Source organism: Sycon ciliatum, chromosome 1 (assembly GCF_964019385.1).
Source record: "Sycon ciliatum chromosome 1, ocSycCili1.1, whole genome shotgun sequence".
Taxonomy (NCBI): domain Eukaryota; kingdom Metazoa; phylum Porifera; class Calcarea; order Leucosolenida; family Sycettidae; genus Sycon; species Sycon ciliatum.
The window spans coordinates 92,858,314-92,877,008 of NC_088643.1; the positions used below are offsets into that span (position 1 = coordinate 92,858,314).

Below are 18,695 nucleotides of genomic sequence, written 5' to 3' on the forward strand. Positions count from 1 at the left end.
GGCATTTCCCAATCTGGAGGGAAAGGTTCAAGGACTCATTGACCGAGTTTGCCAAAATAAATTCGCGTATCAGGGAAAATCTCCATTGTGGAGAGGTTCAGTAACTTGTTTGCTTCATACGAAACAAGCCAATGGGTGCAGTCTCGTCTCGTGAAAATCTCGTACTTGTATGATTGGATTTGTTTACTCGAGTCTGGGCTGTTTGATTTGTGAGTACCGCCGAGATTGCACTGCCCCAAATAAAGTTTCGTGCCGCCAAAGCAAGAATTACGATCTGCAATGATCTGTTTGTAGTACCTGCAAGAATGTGCAGTACATGTATCGTACTTTCTCTGTTGCTGTTTCAGTTGCCGTCATGTTGCTAAAGAAAGGTTCAGAGTCGGTGTGGCTTAGAATCTTTCGCTGTAGAAGAAATCTATTCGTATGTCTACTGGAGAAATAATTGTATTCACTGGTTATAAAATAGGTTAAGACAAACTCACAGAATAAATACCATCGGTCCCTTGGTGTTCGTCCTAAAGAGGTTCGACTGGATATCATTCATACTCACCAAAAGATGTGTAAGATTTTATTATCATGGAGTGCCTTGTTTATCTCTCAGTATCAGTACCTCCAACCATAGCCTTGACCCTTTTATCCTCAGAATCAGTGTAGTTGTTGGAACGAGGTGTCGGACTCAGCAATGTATTTGTTTACATTTTAATACATGTTTATTGTTCCTCCTTTGCTGTGTTGTTTTAGAAAATCGTGGACTAACAGTTTGAAGTCATTGAACTACTTCCAAAAGTTGTATCGACATCAACAGGATTACGATTTCAGTGCAATATGATGCTGGATGACCTTATCACGATAACCCATGATTATAAACCATTATAAACACAGAATCAACAAAAACATCTGCGACACGCACCTGGCGCATGGCTACATTTCTCAAATAAATCTGATCGAGGGTGGGGAAATCTGAAATATCTGAAAGGCAAGACAAATTTATGACAGTCATGAAATTCTGCGACAGCAACATGCACAGAATGACCTCCGTATAAAAACCACCACTACTCACATGTTTCCCCGCAGAAGAACATGCATTATGCTAGTGCCATTTTCTGCAAGAAAAGGCTTGCACTTCAATGCGTATAATACGGTATTGCTATGATCAAGAGTACATAAACCTCTTGATATGATGTGAAGGCCATCGTTTACATAATTATTGATAGGGCATTCCATTGATCACTGTTGATTGGTGACAGAAAAACAAAAGAAATTATAGCAATAAAAACTGCTTTATGGCAGTTTTCTAAAAAAAAGTTATTGTGTTCTAGTCCATGGACCCCGTCTAAAAAGTAAGAAATTACCGAAATGTGATAGCTGAAAATTAAAATTTCACACAAAACCTCACAATAATCACACACAGAATTAAAGGCTACATGTAGAAGACCTTTTCCCCTCGTGATCCTCTTTCCTATGCGTGCATGTTGCCAATTGTTGGTGCAGTAGTATTAGTAGTAGTAGTAGTAGTAGAATTTATTATTTTGATAGGGAAGGCCCTACAGACGTTGCTGTCTTAGTGCAAGTTAAAGTTGAAAGCAGCATTTCAATTGTTGTGATTATTGTGAGGTTTTGTGTGAAATTTTAATTTTCAGCTATCACATTTCGGTAATTTCTTACTTTTTAGACGGGGTCCATGGACTAGAACACAATAACTTTTTTTTAGAAAACTGCCATAAAGCAGTTTTTATTGCTATATGCGAAGTGCAGAGCACGCGAAATCTACATGCAGTGCAAGCCTGTCTACAAAAAATGTCACAAGGACTTTTGATTTGAGCTGTTTCGTTTTTGTTCAGACGTCTTCCTTTTTACGACTTCAGGATGCCTTCTCAGGATCATTGCTGCGTTCCTCACTGTCAGAACAGGAGGACGATGCAAACAAGTCATTTCACTCCTTTCCTCGTGTGGAGCCACAGCGGCCTGGAGCAGCGGATCCAGGCTATGCCCCGTGAGGAAGGGCGTAGTTTTAGGGTCACTCTGAATAGTTGCAGCGATCATTTCGATCCCGAAATCGAAATCGTTTTGCCCAGCTCTACAAGGGCAGGATGATTCCAGGAACCCGAACAGCTGTCCTACGGTACCAGGTTTGCTTTTCGCAAGAGAGTGGAGTCTGGACGCCCTGCTCCCCATGCTCGCAAAACAGTATTTGCTGAGCCTAGTGCAGTTCGGTCATGGAAGTGCAGCGTCTGCATCACGAGCTCCCCATGCTCCCAAACCAGTATTTTGCTGAGAGGCAACGGTACTTTGAGTTGGAAAGGAAGCTGGCTTAGTGCAGTTTGGTCCTGTAATGGAAGTGCAGCATCTGCATCAGGAGCTGGCAGCAAGTAGAGCTCGTGTACAGAGTCTCCTGGAGCAGTTGGACGATGTGAGGACTGGGGTGAAGAAAGCCGAAAAACAGCTTACGTACAGTAACATAAAGAAAGACTCTGAGCCGCTCCAGTTTCTGACTGGTTTGCCTTCAGGTGTTTGGACTGCTCTGTGGGACTTCTTTGAGCCTAGCCGAGAAAATGTACTGCGCCGCGCCAGATCTGCGAAGACGGAAACTGAGGGACGGCGGATACAGTTGGAGGTGGCCGTAAATCGCCAATGAGCATGTAATGGAGGATCAGCTGCTATTGGCATTGATGTGTCTAAGCCTGGGCCGAATGGAACAGAAGCTGGCATGCGTGGCACAAGTTTATCATCCGTTTCACGGTATATAGCTAGCTGAGCTGGAAAGATGTCTTGTTCCTCCGTTTGGGCATGATCCCCATTTGGGCGAGCTGGCGAGATGTTCAGTCATCAATGCCATGCACCGCAAGACATTCTGCATTGTGGATGAAACAGTTCTATTTTGCCATGCACTTAGGGTTCTCGCACCGGCACTGCACAACAAGACCCAACAGATCCTTGCGCTCGTATTTTCTCCCATGGTAACATTGCTGATCACAACACCCAGTAGCCAGTCGCAGATGCAACCAAATCAACCAGGTTCTCTTACTCTTTTTTTCCAATACTGAAACCAAGGTATACCAATATTTGCATCGAATGCAGTGATGATTTCAATACTGTCCACCAGTACAACGCATTACCAGACTGGCATATAATCATGATATTATCCATTTCGCAATCACTGTCATTGCTTTCTTAGATCTCCAATCATCAATATCGGACCATAAACCGTCTATCATCTTATATTATATCCTGCTACTATCCTCCTCTAACGATGAGCTCGAAGAAACGAAACAGCTGTCTTGAGGCGTAAACAATATCTGTCAACGGAAGTGTCCTTGCTGTGCTGGTGTGTTTATGCTTCGTGCATTAGTTCGGCCAAGAGCGCATGGTGGTGGCGGGTTGAGGATGTAGTACAGCGGAGTATGACCGAAAGCTCTGTCACAATGTATTTTATTAGGAAGGTATAGAAACAGAAAAAAACTGTATCTTGATCTTGGGCGTAAACAGCCCGTCTCACATTAAATATACTAGAAAATAGTTCACTCTGAACATGCAGTCTTCCTAAGAGAGAGAGAGAGGGGGGGGGGGGGTATATTCATACTCATAGGTTCGAAAGAACCGCACACACACTTTGTTGCAGACAGCGGCAAGCTTTGGCCATCGTACTTCGAAGAGGGAGCAATCCACTGCGCTACGCTTGCGATTAACAGCAAGCTTCGATCTTTCAAAGGTATGACTCATCACTGGCTCTGGGGTAATGTTCCTGGAACAAATGCCCCATTGCCGACTGCGGGCCAGGGAGCACGCAATCTGCCTTCCTGGGCGAGAAGTGTTCCAGCACAAGAAGCAGCACGAATACATGCTTACAAAGACCACCATCACCACCAGCCGGCACACAGCACTTCAAACACCATCCACTCCTTCCATGTGTTTGCACTGTCCTCCTCTAGCTCTTCACGCTCAACAAATACCACGCACTGCTCATCGTTTTTTTTTTTATGCTTCCTCTGGGTTGGCTAGCCCTTCGACTTGACAAAACAGCGATCACCACTGCTATCGTCACCTCATAGCAGTCGCTTCCACCAGTGGCTTTTCCTGTCTTTGCAAGGTGTCCAAGGATGGCTGCTGTTGTCACTACAGGCAAATCAGAAGTACTTTAGTGGCTGATGTCCAACCAGATCGTTGGAAAATCGATTTTTCCACTTCAGGGCTGCTGATCGCGATCGCGACTTGGTGACTTCGCAGCACCACGGTTACCTTCATAGAAGATGGCTCTGGAGAGGAAAAGGCAGACCAGAAAAAGGTTACTATTATCTTCAGCACCGATCTCAAGGAGAAAGAAATACGGTCTGCTGTAGCCTAGGCACAAAATAAATCTCACAACACGATTCGCGATTCGAATAATACCAACAACAAAAAAACTCACCTCTGGAGTAACTCCTGTTTGTGGCCCGAGATCGTTCTCTCCCGCGCCTTGAAAAAATCCTGCAGCTGCATCACAGTCCATGTCTCTCTCGAAGACTCTGCTCCTACCAGCAGGAGGTTCAGCACCGCTCGAAGCCATCGCAAACCACTTGAACTAAGCAGAAGACATTCCATAACAAACCTGAAACACACTGTCAAAGATGCTGTCACGTTCAAAAACTAGCTCGATCGCGAGTGAGGTTGCCCCCGTGCTCGAACCCAGTATAATAAGGGGATCGGTCTATTGTCTTTCATCTGAGCCCTACTTGAAAAATCGATGCACTTCCCCTTTAATTCGTGGAGGTCAGTGCCACACCAGTTTCACTGACGCATCCGATCGACTTATGAAGTTATGATGCGACACATAAGCTGTAGATCTATCCCATTGCAAAGATTGGCAACATGATCTGTTGACGCGAAATCACTGGTCTGGAGGCATGCAGTGCATCTAACGATGCAAAGCCACCCTATTGCCATGCCAATGTATGCTACCGGCATCATCCCACTCGCCAGAGGCAGAGTCGTCTCAACAGCAGGGCCGAGGGCCTACAAGCTAGTAGTGCCAAATCTGGAGGGAAACTAGTTACTTGAGCGATTCCGAGCGTGGTGGGATAGCTTCGCTCGCTTCGGCCCGAAGTTTGGATACACCTCTAACCCATTGAAGTCTATCCGCAACCGCTATCACCTTTATCATATACATGTACTGGGGTAAACATCTCAAATCGGATGGAGTGCTATACCTCGGAACCACCCCTGGATGATGAGTCGGCCGGATCAGCTTGATGTCTTTGTGGGACCACTGGCTCCCTGAGATGGTCGCCACCTGGGAGGCACAGCTCAGTGAGATCACAGCAGCACAACCACAATCAGCATATGCAGCTTTTGTCCAGAGTCTTCGAGGAAGGGACATTTCTGAGTTGTGTTATGCCTAATGCAGCACAATGCCTGCTTCCTCCTTTGGATGAAGCCGCCAACGACCAATGCAATCGACCGTAAATTACCCTGTAATGATGGTGTCCTCGTCATGCCTGTGGGGTGGCTTCCATGCATGCTCCTATATTATGGCACCCAGTGTTCATCATCAGTCACCATATTCTATGAAATTTTTCATCGCATATTGCGGTAAAAGCACAGTCCGGGCATTGCTGTTCCCCTAATCCGTAAAGCAAAGTACGAAGTAGAATCTGTTGCCCAGGATGCAATCGGGACTCATGCCGTTACCTTCACTACGTCCGTTCCTTCAAGAGGCTGTCCTTAGAATGATGGCTACTCGCTGGATAACTTGTCATTCGCTACGTCGCCTGTGATTGGTTCGCTCTCACCAAGGGCCCAGTGAATTTCGCGATGCCATCTCTTTTATAGGGTCATTCACATTACACAAGAGAGATTGGAAGCTGTGTTACAACTCTGAGTTTCACGTATTACTACGATCATCAGGCAACTGATGGCTCCAAAACGGGCAGCCAGAACATAAGGGGGAGCAAGGTGGGAAATTCTGAGGGGTATCATAGGCGGCGTGTATCATAGCGCAAGAGATTATGCGAACGCTCCTTGAAAGTATGATTAGGGCCACAGAACAATACAAACGTGTGTTCTGCAATGCCAGCAGGGCCCAATGCACCAGTGCATGAGTAAAATAGAATACACTGGTAAATGAATGGTCATTGGTGGCGTATGTAGACGGGTAGCGAGACAAGATACCCACATACACGTAAATTTACTCAATCTGCGGACAGAACTGTTTCGTCCTTTGTGGACTCATCAGCGCAGCACAGAGGAAATGAGGCCGAACCTGATAGCAATGGAAATAAAAATTTCCAATCAGGCCCGAACGTACCTTGCCAGAGTGCTCAAACTGACAAGTCAGTGAGCTCTGCATAAAGCAAACAGCAAAGGCACTACCCCACGCAAGAGTGCTCAACTGCTACAAGAGCAGGAGCGAAATACTCAATCTGCGGACAGAACTGTTTCGTCCTTTGTGGACTCATCAGCGCAGCACAGAGGAAATGAGGCCGAACCTGATAGCAATGGAAATAAAAATTTCCAATCAGGCCCGAACGTACCTTGCCAGAGTGCTCAAACTGACAAGTCAGTGAGCTCTGCATAAAGCAAACAGCAAAGGCACTACCCCACGCAAGAGTGCTCAACTGCTACAAGAGCAGGAGCGAAATACTCAATCTGCGGACAGAACTGTTTCGTCCTTTGTGGACTCATCAGCGCAGCACAGAGGAAATGAGGCCGAACCTGATAGCAATGGAAATAAAAATTTCCAATCAGGCCCGAACGTACCTTGCCAGAGTGCTCAAACTGACAAGTCAGTGAGCTCTGCATAAAGCAAACAGCAAAGGCACTACCCCACGCAAGAGTGCTCAACTGCTACAAGAGCAGGAGCGAAATACTCAATCTGCGGACAGAACTGTTTCGTCCTTTGTGGACTCATCAGCGCAGCACAGAGGAGGAAATGAGGCCGAACCTGATAGCAATGGAAATAAAAATTTCCAATCAGGCCCGAACGTACCTTGCCAGAGTGCTCAAACTGACAAGCCAGTGAATTTAGATAGAACAGACGATCTGGCAGTACTACATCACACTTGCCATGCAGTGGCTGTCCAATGAGTCAGTGAACATTAAATCCATGAAGATCGGTGTGAAAGCATAGGGGCTTTTTGATTGCAATAATATTATTTGACGCATGCAGGTACTGGATTCAAGTTTACAAATGATCGGAGCGTTACAGTTTCAGCCTGTACTGTCATGCTGTACCTTGGAAACAAAATTTTAGCTGCGTCAAATTCTAGACCTCAAAGGCTCAAAGGCTGTCGCCAAAAATATAGCAGAGAATAAATACGCACCGGATACTTGTTGACTTGCAGTATATCAAATTATGATCGGATAATCTCTTGATAATTCTGCCAGCTATATCATGATTTAAAGGGAAACTGAACGCCAAAAATAAGTATGGCTTATCCGAAGGAGAATTGGGCACTGATTCCGATGAGCTATGTCTCGAGCCGATCAGAGAAGAGGAACTGTGTCAAATTCCATAAATAACACCTCCCATATTTGGAAATTGGCCTTGATGACGTGCGTACTGCTTAGCTGTCACCATGCTGTGCATGTTCAGCAGTGTAATTGAATGGAAGAAAACAATAATTATTACTTTGGTGTTTTGCAGCTCTGTTTCGTTCCCTGACGGTAACCAAATCTAGATGTAGGAATCTGTTGAGCAGGAGAGTGACACATGTCTTCCCGAAGGCTGTCCAGGCTGCAGTGGTGATGAAGAAGACACGATCATCACCCCGAGATCGATCGTAGCGAATTGGAAAACTCATGGTGAATTTGCTTCCACTCCAAGGCAATGTCGAGGTATGAATGGTGCTTGTACTGCCTTCCAAAGTGAAGAGGAGATGAACATGGCTTTGCATAGCTGTTGTTCTATGCCAACTTACCTACTCTTGCTGGTACCGTAGTGGCATATTGCAAATTTCGTGGACGAACAACTCTAGTCACTAGTGGCTAGTGAGCAACACTAACAGGTGAGATTTTTCAATTCGACAAAAATTGTTTTTGTTTGAGAACTGACAGTGGCAGTCATTAGACTCAGTACGTGTCTCTCTGCTGCTTCTTTCCCTTCATCGGTAGGGTTGTGCTTGAAGTAAAAATAAATAGAAAATGTGGAACAAAAATCTGATCATGTAATTCGAATTTGAACTTCAAAGTATGTGTACATCAAATCACAAAAATGACTGTCAAGGTGGTGCTGTGCATTGAAAAAGACTGGGAGCTGGCAGCAATGGAAAGGGTAGAAATGAAACCAGTAATGCAGAGTATTCATAAGGTAGAGGGAGATAAAAACGGGAGAGGAGTAGTGAGCACTTCAATTTGAAGTAGTGTCAATAGACAGCATCGTGTTGCATACGTTGTGAATATTGTGTGAATCTAATAATTGTCACGAAATTGATATCCAAAATTATTATCCCCTGAGTAGTATTATGGTGTTCTCCTGTGTTTACATGCAGAGCCTTGACGTTGCTGGACGAGCGACAATATAAATTACATAAACATGTAGCTCGTGATGTGGGATGACTGCCGTATCGCATTGCCAACGCAAACCCATCCGGTGTCAGTGCAGCCATCCAGCAACTTGAACTCCCCGGACCAGATGCCGCTGCACCTGAACACCATGCCGATGGAAAGCCAGGAGTTGATAGCGAAGCATTCTGGTCTGCACAGTACAAGGCAAAGAACAATTACGAATTATAATGCATTGTAATCTTTCCCACACTTCTTTGTAAAACGAACAAACAGTGCCAGTATCACAACACTTGATCAAGCATCTTGATGGAGGTATTTTCCATTGTGCTGGCTCAGCATCTGCACCAGGAAGACCATGTACACTTACACGTATCTTGTGTGTGTGTGTTCGTGCGTGTGTGTTTGTGTATCTGTATGTGCACACGTGTGTGTGGGGGGGGGGGGGGGGCGCACATGTGTATGGGTAGGAATGTGTGTGTGTGTGGGGGGGGGGGGGGGTACACGCACATGTGTATGGATGTGCGCGCTGCATGCGTGTGTCTGTGGGATGGGGTGGGGGTGCACGCACATGTGTACATGTGTGTGCGCAATACAGCATGTGTAAGTGTTCGTTGAACACAGGGTGTACTCCTGATTACATAAACTTCGTGATCATTGTGATTTCATGTGCTTTGAAGTTGAACTTCGCAATACATGTACTGATGCTTGATTAGATTTATGTTCCACATGTTCTATTTATTTTATTTTACTTCAAGCACTTGTACTATTCAAGCACAACCCTACGAATGAAGGGAAAGAAGCAGCAGAGAGACACGTACTGAGTCTAATGACTGCCACTGTCAGTTCTCAAACAAAAACAATTTTTGTCGAATTGAAAAATCTCACCTGTTAGTGTTGCTCACTAGCCACTAGTGACTAGAGTTGTTCGTCCACGAAATTTGCAATATGCCACTACGGTACCAGCAAGAGTAGGTAAGTTGGCATAGAACAACAGCTATGCAAAGCCATGTTCATCTCCTCTTCACTTTGGAAGGCAGTACAAGCACCATTCATACCTCGACATTGCCTTGGAGTGGAAGCAAATTCACCATGAGTTTTCCAATTCGCTACGATCGATCTCGGGGTGATGATCGTGTCTTCTTCATCACCACTGCAGCCTGGACAGCCTTTGGGAAGACATGTGTCACTCTCCTGCTCAACAGATTCCTACATCTAGATTTGGTTACCGTCAGGGAACGAAACAGAGCTGCAAAACACCAAAGTAATTGTTTTCTTCCATTCAATTACACTGCTGAACATGCACAGCATGGTGACAGCTAAGCAGTACGCACGTCATCAAGGCCAATTTCCAAATATGGGAGGTGTTATTTATGGAATTTGACACAGTTCCTCTTCTCTGATCGGCTCGAGACATAGCTCATCGGAATCAGTGCCCAATTCCCCTTCGGATAAGCCATACTTATTTTTGGCGTTCAGTTTCCCTTTAAGAGCATTCAGTAGCCAACGGTGTATGTACAACGGTGTATGCCTCTCAAGCAAGTAGTCAACAATCAGCTTCCAGGCACATACAAAACAACGTGGCATCATCATTGGTGTATTCAACTCGTCTGTTCAGCTCTACCTCAACTGCATGCGCAGGCGTCTGATAAGTCGCCGTGTTTCTTCAAGTCGGTCGCCACCGCGTGGAATGGTAAGCTCCGTGGCTGATTGTTGCGGCAAACTCGCACTTCTGGAAGTCGTGCATGTACAACACTGTCTCCGGCCCCAAACCGGAGGTGCTGGATGTTGTGAATACACCGGTACATGACTACTAGTGTATGGACTGGCTGTGTGCTTTCCTTGGACTCTCAATGTGGATGAATGGCGGCTACGGAAGGGTGCAGCTTGGTCATAGTGGTTGTGCTGACAATGTGTGACTCCCACATCCCTGTTTAGATATGGCATGTGAGCATGATGTAACCCTGACTCTAAGGTTGCAGGATGACCCATTGCACGATAATAGCGATGCCGACGTCTCCATCTCTCCAGAACATCAGTACAATGATCGTCTTTGTCATTTCCAGCATTGCCCTGCGTCTGGACCTCATCCTTGATTGGAGCTTCTAGCGTACTCCTGTTGCCTATATGCTTAGTTCGGCCTTGCTCGCTCTGTATCTGATCACCAGGAGTTGGCTGGGTCCCGTGGCCAAGACATGTGTGCTCTAACACAAGCTGCTGACGTACACCTTCTCGTCTAGGTTGAACAGGTAAAGGAAAAATGACATGAAAGACTATAATTATGGCATAGTCATTATGTGGCATTCGATCACTGAACCCCCACACCCACCCACCTGTCGACCGTGCGGGCCAAACCGCGGCTGACCTTGTTAATCAATCAACTTTCTTGTAATCATGCCAAGTTTACCATGACAAAAAAGATTGTGATGGAGGACAGTAAAAGAACACGCATAGTGTGCAGGAAACGAGAACCAGAGTATGGGGTCTGGGCATGCTATGGCAGTAAGCAGTGCACCGTACAGTCACTGCCTCTATGATACAGTATTCTGACATGTCACAAGACTGTAGGCACGGAGATGACCAATCGCATTGCATCTAGCAGGGCCTAGATGAGGCGATCAAAGCATGCTACAAGAAGTAGAACTCCATATTTAGTGGAGCGGGCTTTGATTTTACGATCAAAGCCCGCTCCACTAGGGCTTTGATTTACTGATCAAGCTCGCTTTTTTTTTTACTCGACTCGGTCTCCAGAAGGTTGAGTCGTGCTTTCAAGCGCGATAGGAAGATCGAAGTGCGAGTCATGTCAGAAATCCAATCAAAACCGTCTTGTTCATGTTCTATCAGCCAATCACAGCCCTTCGCGAAGTATTTACAAGTAAGTTGGATATGAGTTTCAAGCGTGGGTGTATGTCAGAATTGTAATCAAAACACTCATACTCGTGTTCGATCAGCCTACATCACAGCCCTTTGCGCTTCGCGCGGCGGGCTGTGATTAGGCGATCTCACACTCGTACTCTTGCTTGATGCCATGCTTCTGGCAGTCAGGATTGTGATGCTAAGCCTAAGCAACTACAAGTATGGTAGCATGTAGTGACTCGGTTTGGCATAACCGTAATCCGGGCCCAGCCTCGGCACTGTAGACTCCTTGGGTCACACTGCACCCAGTCACTGTTCAGTATGATATTCACTGAGTGTTGTGCAGCAGTGCAAGCCTCCAAGGTCGTGTATGCCACACATCATGACAGATTCACATTCGTACTTACTCGGATGTTGATTCGGAAGTTCCATCCTGCGCAAACTGCTTATCTAGCACATGAGGCAGTGGCAGGTTGAGAGCTGAACTGATAGATGATCCACTACAACAAGCACCGATACTTGAACCATCACCACCAGCACTGCTTGTCCCAGATGATTGCGGTGATCTCACAGCACATGATGTACATGCGCCCGGCTCCGATGATCTACCAGAACCAGCCTCTTCATCTGATGTAGCTGTAGACCGAGATGAAGTCAAAGCATTGGAAAAGTTGTCTTCATTGTGCCACCAGAACTCAGACTCCTCCATTGACCCATCCCTACTAGCAGTCGTTACTCCATCAGCTTCTCTGAACCTCTGAACGTAGCTGCATGCGAAGATGCCAAACCACAAACACGCACAGTCAAGCCTTATCATAGCACATTTGTCCAGACTCTTCCATTGGAACTTGTAATAATGTGTAGCTACACCAGTCATTGGTTTGGTTTGGTTTTTATTATTAAATGTTCAGTTCGTTGCCTCAACGGTACAGAGTGCAAATCATTTGTATAATTTGTACTTCGTGCAAGAGGGACGAACGAAAAGAGATAGGTAAAACAGAGCAGAAAGGAAGATGCATCATTGTGCCATGCAAGAAGACACTATGGCTTGTTAGGAATGCCCAAGTAAATTATACAGCACAATATATACATGTAGTTGAGTATACTTGCAATACATATTGCACACAAACATTGATAGCTCCATCCATGTGTGGCTTACCTTGCCAACACAGGCTCTGTGCTGCTGCTAGTCAGGCTGGTACTAGTAGCAGGATGCTCATGGCTATTCAATGCTTGGTTCTTGGCTGCTGTATGTGCTGCAGGCGTTGATAGCTCTGCACTAGTATTCTCTTGCATTGTCGGTTGCCAGTAATCACTAACAGAGGCTCTTCCGTCATGTCGACAATGTCTACCTTCTCCGCTGAAGGTCACATTGTTTGGCAGTGTCGGCGTAAATGCTAGTCGCACTGTGCGCCTGCCTGCTGAGCGATGCTGCAAGGACAATGCACATGTTGTATTCCGTGCAGAACTGTCCAGCATTGATTTAAAACATGACATTGTTACTACACATACTATAGATCGGAGACAGTTACGTTTGTGTAATTGTACTTCAAAGTGCTATGTTCCGGCATGCAGTTGCAGGGCGACCTGAAACTACAGTCAACTTCGCTAATAACGACTGCGGATATAACGACAATTCGCGACTAACGACAGAATGTTCATGCCCATAGCAAAGTCCATTCGACCTGTATGCATGTACTGAGACTTCGGGTATAACAACACTTCGAGAAAAAGAACACTTTTCTGATGCTCGGCCGTGTGTCGCTATACGCAAAGTTGACTGTATTATTATGACATGACTATCAAGCTGACTATGATGCCCACAACAATACTCTTCTTTTTTCAAGGGCCTACGTTTCCCCTGATTTAGAGATGAACTTTTTATTATTATTTTAATGAGCCTCATTAGTTTTCGTTTGCAGCCCATTAATTTTAGTCACTTACCCGTCGTTTTTTCACCTGTGTTTCTTGTACACCGGATGATGGATGATAGAAGGTCCTCCGCGGAGATGAATCCACAAAGGGGTTTCCATTACCATGATTACTCCCCTCGAAGAAGATGCTACTACAAGTCCATGATTGTTTATTCGTTGAAGGTCTGCTGCTATTCTGAGAAGTTGCCATGAGCGCTGGCACCGCAGACCGATAGCCGATAACCGAGGTCTACGCCATTATGCGCTCATAATTATTCACTCCGCATCGACCACTATCACTGTATCAGCGCCAGAGAGATTCATTGACAGTCGATAGTCCGTCGCCGAGTCGCAACAACGCTAGTCACTCTCACGGCTAACCGCTTGTCAGTGGACCAGGACCACCTCTGATCCTGCAGTCACCCAGCGACCACGAATCACGGTGTCGGGAAAGAATTCCCATTCCTCGCTCCCCTTCCTCTACCTGAGTCATGTATTTCATTGACGATGATCTCGTCACTTCTCCGATCTTGACGCCTACAACTACAACCAAGAGTAGATCTACCAGTCTTGGTCCAACTACAGTCTACATGGTCTACGAGTACAGACTTTTACGTTTTAGATTTACAAGCAAGCAGGAACTCATCGACAGTACTGACATAGTCGCTAGGCTACAATGTCAATGGTTACCGGTATGTAGCACTTCCTAGATCCTCTGAATAATCATGATACTCGTACAGTAGATCTACGAGTCGTATTGTCAGTAATCTTTTTTTTTTTTTTTTTTTTTTTAGTAGTAAAAGCCTCTTTTACGGGCGAACAAAACACAATTTTCCATGGCGGAGGATTGAAAACAAATCACAATCATAATGATGACGTCGCATGTGATCAGACAGCAAGAGAAGCATAGCATAGTTCGCACAATCACGGGGCAAGGCTCAACGGGACACCCTAGCCTCCACGACAGCCAGGGAGGCACAGCCATCCATTGGCATTGGAGGCTGCCAAACTCGGCGAGCCCCACGCAGACACATGACACTATTTAAAAGAGAGGTTCCGGGGTACGATTTTCCGTGCCAAAATCCGTATGGGCGCTACGGATTTTTTCCAGGCGTGCTCCATACGATTTTTCGGCACGAGAATCCGTGTGGACTGGCTTTCATACGAACCATGCTTCGTATGGAGATTTTGCGTCATCGGGTGCAGAAAGATTTTTCGCGTACAAATTTGGTACGAGAAACATCGATTTTTCGCGGGAAGTTTTGATTTCGGTACAAATTTTCAAAATAAAAAGGCATAGCGCGGGAATGTGACGTGTTTGCGATCGTAACCTAGGCAATGACGGCAAACACATAAGTTCCGTACCCCGGAACTTTTCACTGCTCGAAAACAACGTATAAAAAATCCGTAGAGCCTCCACGGATTTTGGCACGAAAAATCGTACTCCGGAACCTCCCTATTGTCAGTAATCGGAGTCTGATGTCGATGTAAGGCCGTCATCACACCACGTTCTCCGACTCCCGTTTACGTCTACGTCTATGGTGAAAAACCAAAACGGGTGGTCGTGTCATCAGACAGGCACAGTTCTTGACGCGTACACGCAGTCAGGTTTTTGGAGAAATTTGAACCCACGTACATCGAAGTACAGGGTCGCTCGGAAAAAGGCTGGGGGAGATACGCACGTTCATACAAAAAGTCGTATACCCCCCCTCTCCATACCACGTCTACGTCTCCCGTTTCCTCTGCTCCCGTTTTCACCCCGTATACGGATCATCATGACAACCGACCAAAAACTCCTTACGTGGACGTAGACGCAGCGCTTTGTACCATGGTGTGATGACAGCCTAATGACCAGATGACCAGATTCCGAAATCTACGAGTACGACGATCAAGCGCACGTGCACACGTACATGTGTGCATTTCGAATTATTTCAAACGCAATAAATCCGAAAAAGCGAATGCAATGAAGAGTTTGCATTTTGGCGTTTACTCTTCTTGTTTGCAATGCTGAAGTCTACACACACAGCTAGCTACAGGTCCTGAGGTAGTGTTTGCTCAGTCATTCCATGCTGCTTGAGATTGTACTGGTAAGAACTTTTTACCTGAAGGAGTATGGAGGGTCAGGAACCCCAGGCAAAGCGTCAAAATTTCAGTGGTGAACACTTGGCAAGTTATTCGAATCGTGATGGAGAGGCAGATGAAAAGCACTATTTCAAAACGTACAGTGATCTATACGTTCACGAGGAGATGCTGCGGGACTTCGAGCGAACGTCAAAGTACCGCAGTGCCATAATGGAAAACAGTCATCTACTCAATGGCAAAGTAGTAGCTGATATTGGTGCTGGCACTGGTATTTTGAGTTGCTTTTGTGCTCAAGCAGGAGCTAAGAAGGTCTATGCCATCGAAGGCAGTGATGCAGCAGAGCATGCACGGCGTGTAGTTCAAAGTAATAATTTGGAAGACTGCATTACGGTCATTCACGGTATGGTTGAAGAGTGCCAGTTGCCGGAAAAGGTTGATGTGATCGTTAGTGAATGGATGGGCTACTTTTTGATGTACGAGTCAATGTTGAGTAGTGTACTGTATGCCAGAGAGCAATGGCTGAAACCTGATGGCGTGATGCTGCCCTCCCATGCATCCATATTTGTCGCACCTGTCCGAGCAGACAACTTCTGGGAGGACCGTGTAAACTGCTGGTCTCGCATGAAGGATGCATACGGCGTGGACATGAGCTGTTTAACTGATGTTGTCATGCGTACAACATTGCGATCAGTGCAGGTTGTTCAGTTAGATGGCGAAGATATCATCGGCGATAGCACGTGTGTGCTGTCGTTGGATCTGAAAAGCACAACTCAGTCCGACTTGGAGAAACTAGTGGGCACGTTCAAATGCCAATGCCATTGCAGTGCGCCGCTGCATGGCCTCGGTGTCTGGTTTGTAGTCACCTTTCCTGGTAAACCACCCGTTCTTCTCTCTACCTCGCCGTATGCTGTATCGACGCACTGGAGACAGTGCGTTCTGTTTCTCAACGCCCCTACCAACGTTGTCCAGGATGACATTGTTGAAGGTTCTCTCACTCTATCACCATGTGGTAAGCACAATCGCTTTCTGAAGGTGTCTTTAGTTTGCAAATTGCCAGGCAGTGCGGAACCACTTGAGAAAGAGTTTATCCTGGATGACAACACCTGCTGACAGCGAAACATGACATGAGGCATGCGTACTTTTAGGAAAGACTTCTATTCTCCCAGTGTCCAAGCAGTACTTGCTGGTTCAAGGTTGCTTTAGGGGGCACTTTTTAAATATTTTACAAATTGTTTCCATCGAAAGAATAGTTTAGAGGTGGAGTGCTTGTTTTTGTGCTTGCTGTGCAATGTGCAATGCACTGCATGTCAGACTTTGAGGGCAGTGCTACGGATTTTGGAAAGTTATATTTCACTCAGAATCAGAAGCCTCTTTTAGGCCTCGGTCACACTACATCAAAAATGCTGCGTCAGCGTCAGAATCATGAGTTTTCCATGGCAACTGATGAAAGCGCGGGAAATTTGAGTGTCAGACGCGAGCAAATCGGCTGCGTTGCCGCTGCATGCACTTGCATGAAAAATAGTGTACCGTACTCTTTCACAAGGATTTGACTCGTCGCACAGGGGTTTTGTGAAGTGCATCAGGCCGCGACGGCAAAAGCAAAACATGTAGTGTGACTCCACGCTAGCGTCAAGTGCTGTGGTTTGACGCTGCGTGCAGCTTTAAACTTGCCATAGTGTGACCGAGGTCTTACGGGCAAACAAAACACAATTTGCCATGGTGGAGGAGTAGAACACAATTCGAATAATAGACAAATACTGAAAACAATTGCATTAAAGGAAGAATGTAATGCAAGTAATACAAGACTCGGATTCGTAGCAGGTCCGCCGGATGGTGGGCTAAGTTGGTCCGGTTTGAGGGGATCCTGGGGGATCTCCCCGGACGTTTTTTGAAAAACCCGGTCAGAAATAGCAGAATTGGGCCCTTTCACAAGTTTTCAGAGCCCACTACAGGGAATAATTTTGCATGGATATCAATGTACAATGTACATGTATGGTCTACTGTGGGTGAATGTACATACATGTATGTATGCATGATCGATAATACATGTACAGACTACAATCATGTACATGTAGTCATGTACCCAGGATTTTTTCTCTCTGGTTTTAGACGAATCCCAGGGGTGACCTGAGCCAGAGTTGGTCCGGTGACAACCGGACCGGTTCCGACGGCCCTGCGTGATACACAGTACAACTGTGGAGCACTGAGCAAGACACTCGGGAGTTGCAACAAACTACAGCTCTGAATTGTCCCACCGCCTGCGTGTACACAATGCAATCGAAATTGGTTGACCCCACAGCGCTGCACTGAGTACGCTTAGGTTTCCTGGGTTTACATGCTATGTGTGAAAAGACTGAAAGTAAGACCAGGGATATTCAATATTCGGATGCTCCACTGCAGTGCAGCCAATGAAGACCAGGGAGTAGAGATATCATGGATTTTACCCTTCACATACATGTAGATGTTACCGGAAGTACGTGGCCCCCGGGGGGGGGGGGACATACATGAAGGAAGAAGAATGGAAGCAGAGAAGGCCTAAACGAAGTCACTGAACGTCCAGCCTTCTTGTAACCTGGTGGTGATGAGACTTCACGTAACAAAGCACAGGCAAAGCACAGACAGAGCACAGACCTTGTACATGGTATAGATGTACATGTATGTCCCTTCCCCTGGCATGTACTAGTATGTTGTTGTTGTTTTTGTTTGAAATCTTTATTCCCACGATGGCCTGTGGCCAATAAGAGAAAGTTGTTGTTGTTGTTGTTGTTGGAATCCAATAGATCACACCACCACATTGTGCTCTTGGCCGATCCAAACTCTGCACTCACATCACCATCACCACAGCGGGGACAATTCCAGTATATAGATTGATATTGACACATGTGCTACATGTTCCTGTCCCAGCCATGAGCGCGTGTCGTTATCACCTGACCTTGTTTTCACTTTTGTCACTTTTGTCACTTAGGGTATGCCACGTTTCTATGGAGAATGAGCGCAATTGCGCGCCAATTTAGCCCAATAAAGATCAGTCTATTCTTGTTATTCTTTCATTCAACATCATATGCCTCCACTGATGCGCTCAGGAGGAGCGAAACAGCTGTCTGGAGGGTCATTGTCAATATCAATCTATATACCGGAATTGTCCTCGCTGTGGTGATGGTGATGTGAGTGCAGAGTTTGGATCGGCCAAGAGCGCAATGTGGTGGTGTGGTGTATTGGATTCCATAATGGCCGGGTCGTCGCTACTTCTTCTGTTGTTGTTGTTGTTGTTGTTGTTGTTGTTGTTGTTGTTGTTGTTGTTGTTGTTGTTGTTGTTGTTCAAATCTTTATTCTCACTTGGTTGTTGTTGTTTGATTTGATTTTAATTCT

The 18,695-nt window shown here is 45.9% G+C and overlaps 2 protein-coding genes across 3 annotated transcripts; one reads left to right on the forward strand and one right to left on the reverse strand.

Moving 5' to 3' along the window:
• Nucleotides 1-8,053: 8,053 nt before the first annotated feature.
• On the reverse strand, nucleotides 8,054-13,771 carry LOC135806541 (uncharacterized). The gene is made up of 5 exons (XM_065320738.1): nucleotides 13,276-13,771; nucleotides 12,491-12,762; nucleotides 11,739-12,098; nucleotides 9,364-10,711; nucleotides 8,054-8,668 (listed from the first exon to the last, which is right to left on the reverse strand). The coding sequence occupies exons 1-4, from the start codon at nucleotides 13,453-13,455 to the stop codon at nucleotides 10,096-10,098; spliced, it is 1,428 nt and encodes a 475-aa protein (XP_065176810.1). The 5' UTR covers nucleotides 13,456-13,771; the 3' UTR covers nucleotides 8,054-8,668; nucleotides 9,364-10,095.
• A 1,395-nt stretch (nucleotides 13,772-15,166) lies between these two features.
• On the forward strand, nucleotides 15,167-18,601 carry LOC135806542 (protein arginine N-methyltransferase 6-like). 2 transcript variants are annotated; one of them, XM_065320739.1, is made up of 2 exons: nucleotides 15,167-16,335; nucleotides 18,107-18,601. In XM_065320739.1, exons 1-2 carry the CDS (start codon nucleotides 15,357-15,359, stop codon nucleotides 18,190-18,192), a joined length of 1,065 nt encoding a protein of 354 aa, XP_065176811.1. In that variant the 5' UTR covers nucleotides 15,167-15,356; the 3' UTR covers nucleotides 18,193-18,601. The 2 variants fall into 2 exon arrangements, with proteins under 2 accessions (XP_065176811.1, XP_065176812.1); XM_065320740.1 differs by lacking the exon at nucleotides 18,107-18,601 and adding an exon at nucleotides 17,436-17,799 and having other exon boundaries at nucleotides 15,168-16,335.
• The last annotated feature ends 94 nt before the right edge of the window (nucleotides 18,602-18,695 follow it).